At 36.7% G+C, this 18,963-nt stretch overlaps 1 protein-coding gene across 2 annotated transcripts; it reads right to left on the bottom strand.

The window, feature by feature from the left end:
* Nucleotides 1-380: 380 nt before the first annotated feature.
* PBLD (phenazine biosynthesis like protein domain containing) lies at nt 381-18,837 on the bottom strand. 2 transcript variants are annotated; one of them, XM_054832388.1, is made up of 9 exons: nt 18,170-18,837; nt 15,804-15,903; nt 12,800-12,898; nt 12,153-12,262; nt 11,973-12,002; nt 11,349-11,437; nt 10,033-10,211; nt 8,186-8,248; nt 381-2,653 (listed from the first exon to the last, which is right to left on the bottom strand). In XM_054832388.1, the coding sequence occupies exons 1-9, from the start codon at nt 18,251-18,253 to the stop codon at nt 2,541-2,543; spliced, it is 867 nt and encodes a 288-aa protein (XP_054688363.1). In that variant the 5' UTR covers nt 18,254-18,837; the 3' UTR covers nt 381-2,540. The 2 variants fall into 2 exon arrangements, with proteins under 2 accessions (XP_054688363.1, XP_054688364.1); XM_054832389.1 differs by lacking the exon at nt 18,170-18,837 and adding an exon at nt 16,031-16,184.
* Nucleotides 18,838-18,963: the final 126 nt, after the last annotated feature.

Here is an 18,963-nt window from a genome sequence, read left to right on the forward strand (position 1 = left end):
TAATGTTCATTTAAATGATAGTAGTCTCTTCACAGAAACCTACCTTTAAGTACTGTTTCCTTTCTGAATTTTCCGTGCCGACCTCAGCTCTTGGAAATTAATTTATTTAAACATCACTGTGTTCTTTTTTCTTGATGTGAAACTCATGCAATTTTGAGTCTGAATTCTCATGTCAAGCGTAATCAGACATCACGTTTGGTGCTAAGGTAACTTAGCATTCAGGATCTTGCTCAAAATTAAGATAGTTAAGTTAGATTATAAACAGCTAATAAAACCAACTGGCAAATCCTTTGCCTGAAAATGTGAAGCAAGGCCACAAAAATGCTAAATAATTTGAAGCTCGCACAACCTGTTTTTTTCACTAGGAAAGATGGACAAAATTTGTCACAACAATTAATTTTCTTTACCGTTGACTGAAAATGTACAATATATTAAGTCTTAGTGAGTGATTAGGATCACCAGGTCAACTACACAATATTTCATGAGAATAAAGTTGCTACTCAGAAAATGAGTGCTCTTTTTCTTGCCACTCTCAGCAGCCTTGCTTGTTTTGCATATGGTTGCATGTTTAATTAGCAATCCCTCTGTAAGTGTCTGCAATTAGCACAATGATGATTAATAAAATATCTGCTTTAAAGCTTCATTTAGGCAGCAGAACTGCACAATCAGGTATAATTAATTCATCATTAATAAATCATGGCTGATTATCTAATCCGTTGATTACAAACACATTACTGCATAGGCTCCCACCTGAGCTCTGGTGATTTTTCTATCCTGAACAGAAATAGAGACTTAGTAGTAGTAAACTATTAAAACAAAAAAAAATGCATTAAGCAGCAAAGATATTGGTTTGGTCAGGAAATTTAGATAGTATATTTAAAATTTACTGGGCTTTGTTCATTATTAGTCCTCTTGAGTAAAAAAAAATAATTGTACTGTGTATTTGTTAAATGTGGATGGGTGAATAATAATTGCTTCTTTAGTTCATGTATATTCTTAAGGAGAGGGGTTTTTTTTTTCTGAAAAACAGAATCTCAGATTATGGGCCAGACTCACTCTTTGCGTAAACCCACAGGAAGTAGCAAATGCAGCAAAACGAGATTGCAGTATTGCCCCTCAAGAAGATCCAGGTCACTAGCCAGAAAGTGATCAATTTGCTTTGTGAGAAGGCAAGGTCAAGGTGGCAACTAAACATGCCATTGCAACCCTGCTGTTAAGCTGCCTCCATAGCCGCGTGTTGCATCTCACGATGAGTCCGTATTTACAAACTGTATTTCAGGTCCATGAACTTCAGCAAGAATGAATACGGAAGAACATGCGTTTCCATTTGGCAATTCCTTTTGCTTGCCATCTAGCTCTTGAGCTTCGTAGTGCATTTAAATCATATTTTCGGTACGTTCTGTGTAGCAACAGGAGCTAGAAACTTTTATGTCAAATGAATCCTAGGATTCTCACACTGTTACTTGCCTCCAGCTACTCGGGCTTAAGTAAGATGTAAGTTACGAGTTATAAAATTAAAAGTAACTGGAAATAGGGAAACTTGGCACAACTAAGTTCCTCATGATTTATAAAGGGCTGACATCCAGCTGTTCCCACAGTATGAAAGTGCCTTTGAGTTCAAAATACTTCATCCTGAACTATTGCAAAGAGAAAGAACTAAAGCAAAGCTTAGGACAAGTTTTAGCTAGAGTAACTGAAACAGTTCAATATTCCTAGTAAATCCAGAGAAAGATGAGAACGCTAAAGGAAAAAGTGACAAAATCTGAAGCAGTACATTTCATGAAGAAAATTACAGAAGAAGCTTTTAATTCAAGAGCAAATCTTCAGTCTTTGAAAAGTAAATGATATTGCTGTAACCAATAAAGTTTTCTTTCAGATTTTAACCAGTTTTATGTGCATCACTATGTCCGTCTCTTAAATCTTTCTGCTAAAATTTTAATTAAAAAATATTGACTAAGCAGCAGTACTACAAGCCATTGTAATACCATTCATATTTGAAAAACAGTGTTCATCAAAGAGAACCATGAAGCACATTTCTAAACCTTTTTTCTTCTTCCATATTTTAATTCAAGTAAATTAATGAACATATGAGCATCACTTCAATCTATGGGAAAGATTAATTTTTAAAGGACTGTAGTCAGATTTCATGGAGAATGACTGAACATGGAAAAAGTCTGATTATTGTATCAATCAGAAAAGTTTACAATTCAATGCAGGAAGCAGGAATGGCTGTTAACATAGAGTATGGAAATGAAGAAAAGAATCATTTAAAAGCAGAAAAACAAGATAGCTGTCCTTGGACAGTTTCTGAGGTCAGCGTACATATAAAGTGGCAAGATGAAAATGAAGAAAACAATACTAAGGATCCTGAAGATTAGAAGTGAGCATTTCCAAGCATTTTTTTTAAATGGACAATAAGTAATCAAAGACTTTTGAGGACAGTGGCAATTCATTGCCTAGAGCTAAGATATAATCAGCATAATATGAATAATATGAATAATTTGACGATGTGGGATAAGAAATTGTTAGTGCTAATTTCTTTAGAAAGTCAGGTTTCCTTTTAATACAATAGCAATTTGCCCTGCAATATCAACTCTTCCATCATTACGCAGTGAAATCTTCAACTCTCCTCCACGGCGGGAACATTGAAAAGCTAAATGGAAAGAAGAATCCACAGTTAAAACAATAGTATCTATTATGAATTATGTACAAATCCATGAAAACTCAGGGAAACGAGGCCTGTCTCCAGAAGGCAAGCAGCACCAAGGCAAGCACTGTACCAGGGACACCCTGGATGAATTGTCTTTGTGGATGAAGATTAGCTGAGTGTGTAACTAAGACTAGAACTTGTCTATTGAGTCTGACAAAGATGCTAGTTAATACAAGTAGTGAAGGATAGCCTGCTGTGATGTAGACAACCAAGTTTCCTTTGTGTATCTAAAGAAGTTTTGAATTCTTCCATTCATGGCACAGACAATTTCTGTAGGTAAGAAGGAAGAACATAAGAATGAAGAACTACTTTACTGGTATTGAACACTAGGTTGAAAGAATGTGTTTAGCTAATGGGTAAATAAAACTCAAGCAGCCAGTGGAAAAAGTCTATGAAAGAAACATAGATGCTGCTTCAGCTGTCACAAACTGAGATCAAATTCTTACATAGACAGGAACAGATACTGATTTATATAATCCTGAATATATAATTTAATACAGCTGGATGAAATTTAAGCAGAAATAGTCTTCCACTTGTAAATAATTACAAAACTAAAGTTTTGCCTAAACTGTTTAGCCATATACAGGTGGGACGATAATGCTCACAGCATGTTGAGTCCATAGACTTGTTCAGTAGTTCACTTTTAGCTGCACAACTACTTGATCAGAAAATGGTCTGGTTCAGATGTCATTTAGCACAGGTCTGAGTTTCATATAGCATTGTTTTTGTAAAAGGCTGTAAATGGATGACAAGGCATTAATGTTCACAGTCTCCTTACTCAATGAATCTCCAACTACTACAAAAGTTGTTCAAAGCCAAAGGGCATGTTCTTCCTCACAAACCCACAATTTGTAAACTGGGTACAGATTGTATTCATATCCTGATGCAGCATAGTATCTCTAACAGATGGCATGTACACTGTGTGCTTTAAAACAATTTTAAGCCACGGCTGACAAGAAACCTCTTCCTTATAGCAGGATATTAGTTTTTCAGACAAAGCAAACACTCCAAAACAGTGGAAACAGGAGCTATAGACAGATTTATATTGATACTTACTGGTTTTTTTCAATTTATACAACTACTGGTTATTAACTTGTCAGAACAACATGTATGTATGGAGTAATGCCTTCAATTGGAGTATTTTGGATACCTAAAGATCCAGACCATGCTAAAATAGTTCAATTATTATTGCCAAGTGGGGATACACAGCTAAACTCTCCCACTTCCTCATGATAGCAAATTGAAATAAAAGATATTAATTATCAATTATGTCAAATGTTCAGAGGTTGGTTGGTTTGGTTTTTTTTGTTCTTTCTTTAAATGTGGAACCAGTGCTGTCTATTTCATGGCAGGATTGTTGAGACTGTTTTGATACTGGTCCATTTTATTTTCTTTTTAAAGAAACCTTCAAGGTAAAAGAAAAGAAGAAAAGAAAAAAGCCACAAAAGAAAATTTTACCCAAGCTTCTATGAAAATAATACTTCACCTTTTCTTTCTCTCACACAGAAGCATTGCTATTTCACACTATGTCTGAAAGTAAACAGACCTGCATGGAATATTTCAATAACTAGAGGATTTCATTTAATAGCAATGTCTCCAGAGACATTCAAGCCATCTCTGATGTGCACTTGCCTTTTGGATCACAAAGTTGTTGTACGTCCATTCCATGTCTGTATTTACTAGGAATATCTTATACTACATACACTTTTTATACATATTTTATATACAAATATGTACATTTTGATTTGTAGAAATAATACATAACAGCTGAATTCACAGTGCCCTGAATTCCTCTGTGATTAATCTGAGACACAGGAAAGTTTACAAGTAGGTACAAGGACGGTGAGATTGAGCGTGCTGATATCACAGAATCATGCATCACTGCATTCACAAGGCGACCAGTGGCCTTGTACTAATATTACCCTGTTGTTTTGAGGAGCTTCTTATCAGCCTAGCTGTATTTAAATGACTATCGTTTACAGAATTTGAGGAGTAATAGATTTCTTTCATGATGTCATCATAATGACATCATCTCAGGAACAAGTGCCACTCTTGTAAAAATACCCAGTTTTAGAAGTCACCATTATGTTGGTTGAATTTCTAAACCCTATAAAAGGACCAATGAAAGAAGCACTTGTTCCTTAACTTAAATGAAGTTAAGATCTCCAGGACTTTTTTCTATTCTAAGAAAGCAGGTGGATAAATCTGGTGACTGATGGAGAGAAAGACCTCTCCTTTGACAGAGATGTTACACTTGTGTATAAATCTGATGTGGTCGATCTATATGTTGAGATTACCTGGGAAAGATGAAAGCTGCAATTACAACTCTGCAAAACTCTTCACTTCATGAGAATTCAAATTAGCAAAAACTTAAATACAGGTAGATTTATTCTACGTGAATAAAGCAACTTCTTCACACAAAAAAAAAAAAAAGTGAGGAGACTGAAAAGTTAGAAGCTGGGACAGACTGTATTGAAAGAAATCCTGGCAAAATTTGTGAATGTTTAATCTTACAGTTATTAAAGTAAGGTTGGGGTTTGGGGTACTTTTGTTGGGGTTTTTTTCTCCCCCTAAAAAACAACCCCTCAAATGCTATAAACCTGTTCTGTACTGGAAAGAAATCAGAGACGTTAAAGGCAGTAACAAGAACAAAATTTCCCCACAAATTAATACAGCCGTTTGAAGTAAACGGGTACAGAAGGATTCCTCTAGCTTCACCTGAGATCAAAAACTGTCCTGGATAAAGCCCCTTCTCTTCACAATAAATTGTTAAGTCCTTTATAATCTGCTTGGTTATACAGAATTCCTGATGCATGTTTATAAATGTTATCTTAGACATTCATTAGCAATTATGAAAGTCTATATATCTGATATGAAAGATTGTATTTTTTTCAATATTGCAGACACTCTTCAAATAAAAAAAGGCAAGGACTGATACTGAACCCAAGAAAGATCTTCAAGAAAGATCATAAAGTATTTCACCTTGTAAAAAGACTGGAAAATTCTCTTTGTAGTTGATGAGGGTGGTGGTTTATTAGACAATTTGGTCTAATAAAAGTAGGAAGAGAACCCAAACACAGGAAATTATGTCTCATACTTCAGCAGAGATGTAGCTGACCTCCTCCTAAAGGTCACAATACCCAGAGAGATCTAACAATAGATTTAATATTCTTCATTTTTATATTATTTCATATCTGATCTATTTTGGAACTAACATATCTTTCACTTCATGGAAGAAAATCTTCTTTTATTCTTGCAATAAAAGGTATCGGATATTACAGAAGCTACCGCAAAGGATTCTTAAGAGTCAAAAAATGTTCTTATTTATTAATCTTTGGTGATATGGAATCTTCTTGATTGCCAGCCATCTTTTCCAAATAATCTCATTAGTAATGGAATTTGCTCCAGTACTACCTGATACCCCTCAGTCACGTGCATATAAGGTAAAGTTATTTCTCATAAACACACACAGAGACCACATGTTGATCAGATGTCAAATGAACTTATTCTCTTTAAATCTGCTTTGTATCATTTCTACCACAAAAGAAATTTGAGGACATATATGCACGAAATAAAAAAAAAACCAAACCCAAACAACCAACCAACAACCTATCTTGTGTGCAGATAGGACTTTTTTTGGTGCTAACCATATTAGAGAAGCTGATTACAGTATCAACTGCCTTTGCTGCTTGAGATAGTTTCTCTAAAACAGGAAATGGTACAGTACATACAAAATACATGAAAATGCAAATCAGGTAGAAAGTATAATCTAAAAATACAGACAGAATTCCTGTCTAATCACTTAAAGAAGCAGTGTCTATAGATGGCATGGAAGAGTTTTAAATTCCCCATTAACCTCCGAAAATGTCAAAGTCTTCTGAGAAACAGCCAGTCCATAAGGATGCATTACCAAAGACAGTTTCTCCTCTTCAGCAAATATGTTGGGATTTTTCACCCCAACATTATGGATTTGTGCAAATATGAGATTTTCGGAACAGAATGTTAAACCTTTCCTTCAATTCATGATGGATGAGGTCTCAGTCATTGTAGATTACCACAATGAGCTATGGAGCACAAAGAGATCCTTTAAAGACCTTATCATTCTCAAGAAAATCCGTTTTGAGATTCATTTGACCAAACATAGGAAGGTTTATATTCAAGGTAGCTGTTTGTTTGGAAAAGCGTTTACCTTTATAGACAAAGAACCTTACTAGATCAATGATCCAATCTCTGTTATAAATGCTAGCAAAGACTTAATTGTTGTCAGGTGCACAAAAGAATTGTAATTCCCTGCCCTCTCTTAGGGAACCAGAGGGTATTTTATATCGCTTCTGTTGTTCTTCCATTCTCTGGCCAAGCACTAGAAACACAACAAGCAAACAAATACCCAATGCCTCTTTATCTAGTGTTGTCATGTATCAACAGTTTCTCGGTTTTTTTCCACCAAGTTCATCAGTTTCTTGCTTAACAACAAATATGTGATCTAATAAGCATCTCTCATTGAAAGGATGCCAATAAATCTGTTCTTTGATTTCAGAGGTCCAGTCATCTCAATTTCCTTTAAGGCTTAATCATTTAAAAAGTAAGACTGCAAATAAAATCACCAACAAATAAAATTTGCCAATGCCCATGTATCTTGTCCCCATTCTTATATATTTGTCAGTCACACTCTTTCTGTTCTTGTAACATGACTATTCTTTCTTATATCCTTCCTTGCTACCATGTAAAAAATAATTATCCTGAGGAAAACTGATCTTTATACCTAAATACACAAATGTATCAGAAACCAGGAAAAAATCCTATACCATAAAGCACATTCTGTGAGTAGAATCTGAATGTTAAAAAACCATAAACTCTTCTTATCTAGCTATAACAACACTAGCTATTCTAAGACCTAAGTTTCCTAAAGAAGTCACTGAAGGGATCAATCTGGAGTAAGTCTCAAGAAAATTCCAAAATCAGGCAGAAACCATATGACTTTTTTCAATCTCATCTTAATATACATGATAGGAAAGGAAAACACTGTCCAAATTCTACTGGAAAGTACACACTGTGAATGAAAATAACAATACCTTTTCCTAATACCCAAAGTGCAAGCCATAAAGACCAAGAAGTAAAATTCAATCAATCAAAACACAAAACTAACATCATCTCAAGTTCACCAACCTTCAGTTATGATGAAAGGTCATAAGAACTAAAATCCAAAAGCTGAGATCAAAAACTAACTGCAGAGAGTTACAATCCAGAAACCGAGACTTCAAACTCCCTGCAGGCATGATGTGTCATGTTGGTGGGTAGGAAAAGAAAGCAATTTCTTAAAGATTACCTCACACATAAAATATTACATAATATTATATTAAAATTGAGAAAATGGATAGGGAGTTATTGCTACAGTTTGGATTGCAGTAATAATACTCTTCCTTTTTTAGCGAGTAGCTCTTATGGGCAGCTTTGCAAGAAAACCATTTCTCTTACCGAGCATTTCTTTCTTCCCCAGCTGCTCTGACCAGTAGCTGCTTAAAACGGCATGGGCAGATCCTTACAAGAAATTGGAAAACAAAGTACAGAATTAAATTAGAATCACTACTTTATAGAGCAAGCACATTCCAAATGTAAACACCATAAATACATCAAGCACCACATATGTGTCTAGGGCAAAAACACGTAAGAGTTTGCACAGCAGATAGAACTTCAGGCTTTAACATTTCATTTATTTACAATAAAGCAGTATTACTTCCTCATCTTCTGGCTTCAATGTAAATTTTGGATAGATGAGGGCTTCGTGATTAGCCACAATTTGTAGGAATACCAGATAGTACCGATTAAAAAACTTGAGCCAAAGTACTCATTTGTTCACCAAAAGTGAAGTTTCCTAATACCAGAATCTCAAAATATTAAATTCAATATATTATTCATCTAAACATGATGTTATTCAATGAAACATGAACAGCTACCCATCAAAAATCTGAACAGGCTTTTGGGTATTTTTTAAGAATAGGAACAGGTGGATAGAAGTCACTGTGTAAAACAAAAGCATTTCCTCTCCTAACAGTTTTCACAACAAAACCTTAGGTATTTTTCAGTCTTGAATGCCGCTAAATATCAGGAAGTAACTCAACATCTTTAAGGTCTCGCCACAGCTTCTGAAAACTAAAAGACCAGTTTCTTGTTTCCTGACTGGCAGATGGCTTAAAAATTTAGAATGATTTCTCAGAATCATAGCTAGAAATGCTGCTTCAGTCTACATTAGCTGCAAAGACACTCTGCCAGAAACCCTACTGTGAAGTAACTACAATGATCAGGGCTCAAGGACACCAGGACACATAGCATTATTAAGAAATTATTACAAAAGAAATATAATAAAAAGCCGTAACACTGCTAAAAGTATACTTCAGCAATACAATAAAAAGATTTATTTCTATGAAAGAAAGGACACTTAAAGATGGAAGAAAAGCAACAGTGAGCTACAATAAGACTAGAAAAATCTCAGAGATTCAGGAAAATTCTATCTTTTCCTACATATCAATACTAGTCTTTGCAGAAATCTCAAGAAATGAGCTCTGGGATTAGATGTCTACCAGACTGTCTCTAGCTTTATCAGGAAAGCAGGACTGAAAGCTTAAAAAACCCTATTATTATATTTCTTATATTTCTTTGTAAACCTTTCTTTCAGCTAGCAGTGCTGAATAACTAGCATTATTCTAACAAAGAGAGTTTTCTCTTTATCTAGCAAAACACATAATGAGCATTTTTGACCAAGTTCTCAGCTGACTAATAATTGACCCGTGATTAACTGGTACCTAAGCAAACAGTACTATTCTGCAGCAATCATCATCACACCTACTGAGTGGAACATCAAAGGAATGGGCAGAGAACTAGCCTTCCTCCCCCTAAACAGACAACTAGCTGAGCTCATATTATTCATAGGCCTGAGAATATCCACAATAAATGTCATGAAACTAGAGCTCTCAGCTGAAGCACAAAAAAAAAAATACAGAACACCAACAGAAGTGGATATGAATTTTTACTACAATACTCATTCAATACCAAATTAGTCTCTAGCTTTTCTCTAACTGGAATACTTCAGGGAAAAAATGTGAACAAGACACAGGAATATCTGGCCTGATGACAGCCAGAAGCTGATTTTTTCTGATTAAGTTGGCATCAGTCATGAAAGTTTTGAGTTTAATGAGCACACTCCTGCTGTCCATATAAAACAGTCATTGGTAAGAGACTCCAAAGCACAAAACCAGAATCATGGAGTTTAATCAGAATCTTTTAACTGAACAAGAGTAAGAATTGCTTATCACACAAACACATACCTGTAACAGGGTCTTCCAGAACTCCATACCAAGGTGCAAAATATCTGGAGTAAAAATCATGGCCTTTATGTTTTCCACTGGAATTTCCCTTAAGAGTGAGTATGAGTCCTTTCACCTTTCCTGTCTTTTCAGCTGACAAAAAGCGTTGTGCGCTCACTTGCAGTTCCTCCAACACAGATCTTGAATATAATTATAGAATTTTAATAGCCCATATTCTTCATTTTACATTAATTTAAGTATTGAAACAGAAAACTACAAAACCATCTTCTCTACAATCCCAAAACAGTCATGGGAAAATGTTAAGAGGAGACAAGATTTGTAGCATTGTCCTCCCAATGTCATTTGACAGAAGACTACCCTGAATATAATTCACTCTGAGTGAGTAGAGATAAAAGCTCAAGCCATGCATTTCCTACTTACTTCTGAAAACAGAGCATCCTGGAATATTAGCTACAAAAATGTACGCTCTTGTTTCAATGTTTTAATCATTGAAAGAAATACTTCATCACTACAGAATGCAATGAGTAAGCACTCCACCTCCTTTCAGAGCAAGCAAACAACTAATACCATTCAGATCTTCACGGGATTCTAAAGCACTCTACAACAGTCTCAAGTCTACGAAGCTGCAGATACCTCCCTACAAAATAAAGTCTGAAAGAGTAAAACCAATAAGTACTCAGCTGAGAATATTTCTATCTCCCCACTAGCCCAATCTTTAAACATTAGTTAGGCCAAATTTAAACTGAAAATAATAGTAATTTGGCCTGATTAAAGAATTTGTTTCAACAATATATCCAAATGGTACTTAACAATGAAATTTAGCTCTCTGAGATTAACAAATGCTTTGAAATCACTTGAATTGGAACTTCCTCTGTAAAACTACTTATGATGCTGTTAAGTACGTGTAAACACATTACAGACAAATGGGAATGGCATTCTGTCAATGTGCCCAGTCTCACTAAGCAGACCTCTACAGCTATGCACTTACTCATTTGAGAAGCAAGACTCCTAATTTCGTGCTAGGTTACTGGATCTTTTTTTTACTCGGATGGGGAAAATACATCATCGTTAGAACTGTTTCCTACACCTCCTTTTCTTGGAGAAAGGTTTCACATTGATCTTATTCAGCTTTGCAGGTTCAATAAGCTCACATGGGAAGACAAAATAACTATTTAACATGGGAGTTTAAATTAGAGTTTTTAATATCCACCTGTTTTAAACCTAGATAAAAGAGCCTAGTATATAAGGAATAAAGGTTAAACAAGCAGACTCAATTTCTGCACACTTGATTATTTAAAAAAAAAAGTGTAAGACACCTTTCATAAGCATCACTGAGGCGGACTAAGAGTTTCTTTGTGTCAGGAGAATAACGGAGATCTTGAACAATCATGTCACCAATGGCTGCCTGGTGGAAAAGTTAAAGGAGACAAAGAAAAACATTGTAATTTGAACATGAAATATTATTTCCTTAACATTTTCATCTAACAAATTCCCTGCTAGAACAGAGCTTATGCAAAGTCTTTCATGCAGCCCTCAAGTACATGCAAACAAGAAAAGTAAACGCACTAAGTGCATGAATGGATATGCGTAGTTGCTAAAAGTTCTGTATATGTCAACTTCCAAAGAATTTTAGGGACCTACAGGAGGGCAAGGACACTAGATTGCCCTCAGATGCATACAATAGGCTGAAAATGCCACTGAAATAAATACTGATGCTCCAGTCAATGGTAGTGGGAGACCTAAGTTCAACTGCAGCATTTTGGAGAACTTCATTTCCTGAGCTGCATGACTCAGACCTTTAAAGTTAAGTGTTTCAAGTGTTTCAGGAGTACACCAAGCAATGCCATGTCACCACTCTTCAGCCATTTTAATATATAAAAATAAATATAGCTCTTATAAATGTGCTTCTAAGACCACATACAGATTCTTTTTTTTTTTACCTTTATTAACTCTTCTACTTCCTGAAGTACCTGAAGAAAGCAAAAAACAAAAACCACACTGTAAAAAAATAGAACATATATATGTAGGTACCTATCCAACTACAGACAGACAGATATACGCATAAAAACATAAACACATACTTTCCTTGAAAGCCTTTAATGAATAAATTTTTGACTGACCTGTGGGTAGGTTAAGTAAAGTGGTAAGTCCAGGACAATATGATCTTCCACTTGTCTGGCTTTTAATTCCCCACTCAGCGTCACAAATGTGAGAACTGAATTTGTGTTTTCTACAGAGAGAACATTGCAACATTATCAAACATAAGAATTTGAATCTAAATTATTATAGTGCTTGAAGAAGCTCAGTATATTCAGCAAAAGTTAGTTATGCAGCTAAAATATAACTACAGTAAATCTGTATTCTGAGGTAAAATTCCCAACTAAATAAATAATCTCCTGAGGCTAATAAACACAGAAATTGCCAGTGAATCTTTCCTGCATGTTCCTAGAATGAATGAGAATTTCCTTTTAACAGAAAGAGCAATATTTTCTATTAATCAAATTCTACTGTACCTTTCCCAGATGACATTTGCATACTTAGCACTTTTCTTAAACAAGAGTAATAGTCGGGCATCGGAATCCAAGTGTAGGCATCAGACTACAACCTTACAATTACAGAGCAGTTGTAAAAGGCAATACCTAAGGTATCTCCATATGTGTTCTCTGAATGTTCTGAACATTTAATTGTCATTGATGTCGAAAACAGAGATCTTAATTAGAAGTAAATTTTCTAAAAAGTTCTAGTAATAAACAGCTTGTAAACATACTTTGTATGTGAAACAACACAGCAGCTGCTGCAAGCGTAGCATGACCACAGAGAGGAACTTCATTGGCTGGGGTGAACCACCTGAGTCCAAAGCAGGAACCTTGAAAATAAAGTTTATTTAACGTTATTAAGTGGAGGGAGTCTATTTCTTCAATTTATCTCAAAACTTTACACAGAGTGATGACATTTCAGTTAATCAAAATGCACGTTATATTAGCCTTGCTCTTAAACACTCTTTTAGGAACTTATTTTGCACTGGTTTTTGGAATAGCTATTGCTTTTGAGTCAGGTCAACAACAGGAGTGTAGTACTAAGAGGAAAGCTACTTTGTTACAGGAGCAGAGGAGCTGGACAGTAGAAATGCCTGCGGGCCTGGGAACCAGAAGCATCCTTGAGAAGCACAGCTGGCACCTTTGAAGGGCTGCTGGGTAGATAGAAACTGGAGACATGGTGAGATATCATCAGTAAGCACAAAACCAACAAACTGTAACAGCAACTCTTCACCTGAAAATGTGAAAATAGTCTGGAAAAAGGGGAAAACATCCTGAGAATATAAGAATCGGTCACTGCCACTGGTTGTTCTAACTGAAAGAACAGGAAAACAGTCTGGAAAAATAAAAATTGGTCTGAGAGAATAGAAAACATCATAATCTATTGGCTGTTCCAGGTGAAAAATAGAAATTAACAGCATCTATTCGCTTCTTGAAGTGGTGGTGTCCTACGTTCTTCTATGTCTCTATGATGTAAAAATGACTTCATTTTTACTCAAAATGAAGCTTCTCTCTCCAAGAACTTTCTGTGCTGCATGTATTTTTCCCTTTCCTAAACAGGTCTGCATGAACTTTCTACAAGATCATGGACCCTTGCCAGGGACACATGGCTGACTCCAAACTCCATGACAAAGATCATTTTCAAGTGAGACTCTTATTTTACTGGTCCCCCTCTGGGCCCACTTCTGGGCTTGGTTTTGTTTGTCTTCCCACTTCTGGGATGGCTGGGTCCCCTTCTGGGATCTGTTTGTCCTCCCCCCCTAGAATCTATTCCATGTGCTTGGTACCATATATAAGTAATCTATCATATCTACTGTTATATTATTGATAAGTTTGATTATTGACTGGTCATAAGTTTGTAGTAACTTGTAATAATATATATACTTCTTGCTGCTATTATTGGTTCCTACTATACTACTGATCACCAACAATAATTTGCAATACCTTGAGTTATATATATATATTCACTTTATTAATCATAGGCATACTTGCTAGTAGTGATTGTTGTGGTATTCATGGTAATCTGTAATAGAGAATTTAGAAGATAAAGCCTCCGTGTCCTTGTGTATTATGGAATCCTATGAAGTCACAGTCACAATCTCTGTACACCTGCAGGGTGGGTTACCCTTTAGGGGTTCAAGTTAATTTTGTGGGTATAATGGAATCTGTACCAGAGCTAGGTCAGTTACGTTCTTTGCTTAAACCACCAGTCAAGTCTGGTAAAAGCCTCTAATGTACACTAACCCTTCATTTCACTAGAAATCATATTTCTATTTGTCGCTTAAAAACGTTGGAACCTTATACTTGGCACTATACTTGGTTTCCTATAGCTTCTGGAGAGTTCTTGCACTATGGCATTTAAGATAATGCTTATGAAAATATATTTCAAGTGATTACCATACAAACACAACTAAAAGGTGCAAAAGAAACAAATGATATTTTAAAAGACCCAAACAAGTCTTGTCATTGCCCCTGTGAAAAATTACTGCATTAAAGTCAGAGTCCCCTGTCTAATGAAAACAAATAGAATCCCCACAAAACCTAGTGATTAAACTAATGGACATGGCAGAGGAGCGCTCTGAGACAGGGCAGACACAGAACCCAGCTGTGAGCCAGCCCTGTGGTGTTAATGCACTCCCCCAAGTGGAAATTGTGGCTGAAAGCAGGAGGAAATGGAGTCGGCCATGACCAACCAGAGCAGACAAGCTCTGTGACCCAGAAAACCTGCCCGGGTGCTTGAGACATACAGCTGTACTCAGACTGAGAAGACATTTTGTACTCTTATAAATCAATGTATCCACAATATAGATTTTTTTCTTAATGAAAATTAAATGAAATGCACAGATCACAAATTCCTACTCCTATTCTTGCAAAAGCATATTCTTTGTCCAGGAGCCCTTACTACACCAATTAATGTTCCAGAAGCAGACGACAGTCTTCTAAATTAAATTCTGATGTTCCTGGTCTCCTCTCGCTTCCACCACCCTCTCAACACACACATTCTCAGGTGTAGCTCAGTGACTAAATTCCTTCCAAAAAAATTGTACATGTTTTTAGCAGCTGTGTGGGTCTGATGTCACAAACTCTACTCCCATTAATATGAAAAGCACTTTAATGAAAAAGAAGTTGGCATTTTACATGCTGTTGGATATGGACAACTTGAAAACAAACAAATGTATTAAACATTGGCAAAGTGTTAACATGAAAAGTGAAAAGTATTACTACTTGATTCAAGCATTTAGTCTAAACCTAAAAAAAAAAAAATCCAGTTTATTAACAACAGGAGTAAGCGATGATAGTTAATGCTTTAAGAAAATCCTCTTTAATTACAGAGACTGCAGAAAATCCCACTCCCTGAACAACCAACCAAATGATAAAGAACAGTTTCTTTGCATACTGTTCTAGGACCTCTTTCAGACAGCTGATAACCCCAAAGCTGTTTATCTCTCTCTGCCACTATGCCATATCAAAGTGAGGGCATGCCAAGATGATACCTCAACCTGGAATCTAACCCCAGGCTAGAGGGGTTCCAGCCCTTTGGCTCATGCCACCACACAACTCCAAAGTGAGCAGATTCAGCTGAAAATTAATCCATGAAATGATTTTGACTGGACTCTCTATTTGTCTGACACTTTGTATCTTTCCTAGTGTCTCTCCATTTCCTCTCCCATCATCACCCACAGTGTCTTCCTATTGCCTTGTAAGAGATTTTGGTGGGTAAACAGAACCACTCACTTTTGGTAAAGTCATCTCCAGGGCGCAGTTTTCTGATGAAAGCAGTTTCTGAAAGGTTCATTTCTGTTGCGATTTTTTGGTGCAAATCTTCATCCAAGTCCTAATGATGAAACGACAAATCCAAATAAAAGCAGGCCAAAAAATGCAGAATCAAACTCCATCAAATAAGTACAGTCATTTCATTTTCTATTATAATAAAACATAGATCTATTTTTATTTCAAAATACTTTCTGAGAGTAGAAAAACCTTTAAGCATAAAATGGGATAACTAGTTCAATCATTGCAATACATAGGCATTTCTAATATCTGTCCTATTAGTTTACAAATTCATGGAATACATGGAAAATAAAATCACTAAAAACCCTAAACTCAGTCTTTGCACGAACACAGATCTTTTTTAAAGTTATGGTTAAAGTCACACTGAGAAGTCATTATTAACGTAATCTAAAAATAACTACAACTCTCTTTTTATAACTCTGAAAAATCCATGCCAGCAAGAGGTATGCAGTAATGACTACGGCAACAGCCAAGATGGCTGATCAGCCCTTATGGCTGTACCCTCGATACTACCCTTTGAACAACGGGAACGATACGATAAGTTAGTAGAAGTTGAGGGCAGATAAACTGAAAAACAAAAATGCTGGAGCTTGCTACATTCTGCTCTAACTGCCTGAAGATTTAAATCAGTGAACATTGAACCCCGGACACATGAGTTGCAGCAACTGTGTAAAATTCTACTTCACCCTTGTTCCATTGCTCTTTCTCCCTTACACTCACTGGCCAGGTTTGAGAATCTCGTCTTTGAAATAGTAAAATATAAATGAAACCAAGTACTGAGTGGAGTTGGTCAGGTTCATCCTCTGACGGATAAAAATTTGCCCTGCTAACATTACTTATTTCCCTTAATAACTTTAATCCTTTTCAGCCAATGATCCCATACTACAGATAGAAAACAATTACTGATATGTATCATAGACCTGTATTTGCAGAGTGAATTCTATGCGATTAAACAACATTCTAACTTTTTACCTCTCCTTTATTCCAGGAAAATAGTTCTGTCATTACTCTAAAAGATACTAAACCACAACAAAGACCAACCAAAACTTTATTAAAAATAATAAAACTTTATTGAAATACTGCCATCCTGTGGTACTTCTGAAAAACAGAAAGGGCTTGTTTTGCCATTCTTGCATTACTCTCAACAGTTTTTGTAAAGCATCTGCTGACTTTGAAGGGAACAGACAACAGAAATATTGTTGCTAGCTGCACCATACTTTCTTTGAGCTTAGAATAAAATTATGCCTTAGAATATCTGCTTTAACTGAATCTCCACTTTAACTTTGACACTAAAGCCTCTGTGGCCCCAAGTACTGTAGAAAAAACTTTAAAATCTTTCTTCAAAGGCAACATGCAAATAAGTTGCCCTGACAATACATTAATGTAATAAAGTAAAATTAATATAAAAATACAATTAGAAGCTCATAGTTTTAAAGTAAGTTCTAGATTTTAAGGGGCCAAAACTACCTCTGAAGTGAGATGTTCTCAGTTATACCTAGCTGATCTGGTAAGTAGGCTGTATTGTATGAGATCTAGATGGGCTTAGGAACATTTAGAAAGGATTCATATTGTCAGTACAAGCTATTGCCATTGACTGCTCTACATATATTTGTATACTTACAATTTTCCTCAAGTTTTATTATACAAGTAATATAAGGCCTATAAATTTCTAATCTAGCTTAGTAATTTGGTTTTGGTAGAAATTGTCAAGTGTACCGATTAGTACCAACTGTTCAGAACACCTTGACGAGGAGGATGACTACTGTCAACTGCACTAAAACTACCATGCATCTTTGAAGTAATAAAACCTGGCTGTTTAGACTTGGCTAAAGCTGAACCTGACTCAGTAACAGTGAAAGATTCAGAACCAGGTCTATAGTCCCCCTCTTTCCTTCCGGGGGGGGGGAAGGAAAAAAGGAAAACCCTCCCACTTTAACATTTGATTCAAAAACTGAGTGCAGATTCTATGCTATTCCGTTTCCTTTCAGAGATTTCACTCTGAATCCATTGGCTGAAGAAATTAAGCGATTACTTTTTGACAACTCAGAATAAAACCTGTATATTCCTTTAGAAAAAAAAACACTTTAAAAAGACCCACAAAAAATACAAAGTCTGTCTTGTATGAAATTGTTATGATCAAAAATTAGTACCTCTAATTACTCTGTATTCTGAAGCAACAGCAAACAACACTTGCAAGCATAACTCCTAAGTAAAGGAAGCAAAGTCTAATGCAGTGCTGAGTGCTCAGGTGAAGTAAACAGTAAATGCCATTGCAGTCCCTCATAAAATAGTTATTTTTTAAAACTTACATTTTCAAGCAGGCAAACTGCCGCAGGATTTCCAGAAAACGGCTGGTTTGTAAACGCATCAACCGTAAAAATGGGAATTTGCATCGTCGTTTGCACCTATTTAGTCTTAAGCGGTTTTCTGCAAGGTACTTCCTAACCAGCTTTATCCCTAAATGAAATCAGAGCTCAAAGTTAATATTTCCCTAACGGCAGGAGGTGCCAGCGGCCCCCATATCCCGTCAATTCCGAGCACGTACATGAACTCAAACCTCCTTCCACACCCCCAGCGTCCAGTACCGATTGCTCTCAATTCTTTAAAAGATTTTAACCTCCCACTGACATCGCTTGCTACCTTGCTCCCAGAACGCTCTAACGGGCCCTTCCAACGCAACGCCCAGCCCAGCCTGTCGCCGCACTGAGGCACTTAGGAGGGCAGGAACTGTGCGAGGTTCCCCGTGGGTCTGGCCTGCCGCACATTTACCACAGCTGCAAAGCTGAAGAGACGCGGGCAGCCATTGCGTGCGCCTATACCGGGCAACCTTCCCCATCTTCCCTCCTAAGCCGAGGGAGCCGGACGCACACTCGAGAGCACGACCGGCCGCCGGCACCCCTGTGAGGGGACGCCTGTGTGAGGCGATGCCCGCGAGCAGCCGTTACGGGCACGCGCCGCAGTCAGCAACCCGCGCCGGCCGCGCGCCCCCAAATCAGGGCTCGCTTGGCGCCAAGCGAACAGAGGAGTCGCGTGACCACAATCTCAAAGCGCATGCGCCCCGGCGTCCCTCAGCCAGACTTGTGAGAAGAATAGGCGGGAACTG

This window comes from Grus americana, chromosome 7 (genome assembly GCF_028858705.1).
Source record: "Grus americana isolate bGruAme1 chromosome 7, bGruAme1.mat, whole genome shotgun sequence".
In the NCBI taxonomy this organism is placed as follows: Eukaryota; Metazoa; Chordata; class Aves; order Gruiformes; family Gruidae; genus Grus; species Grus americana.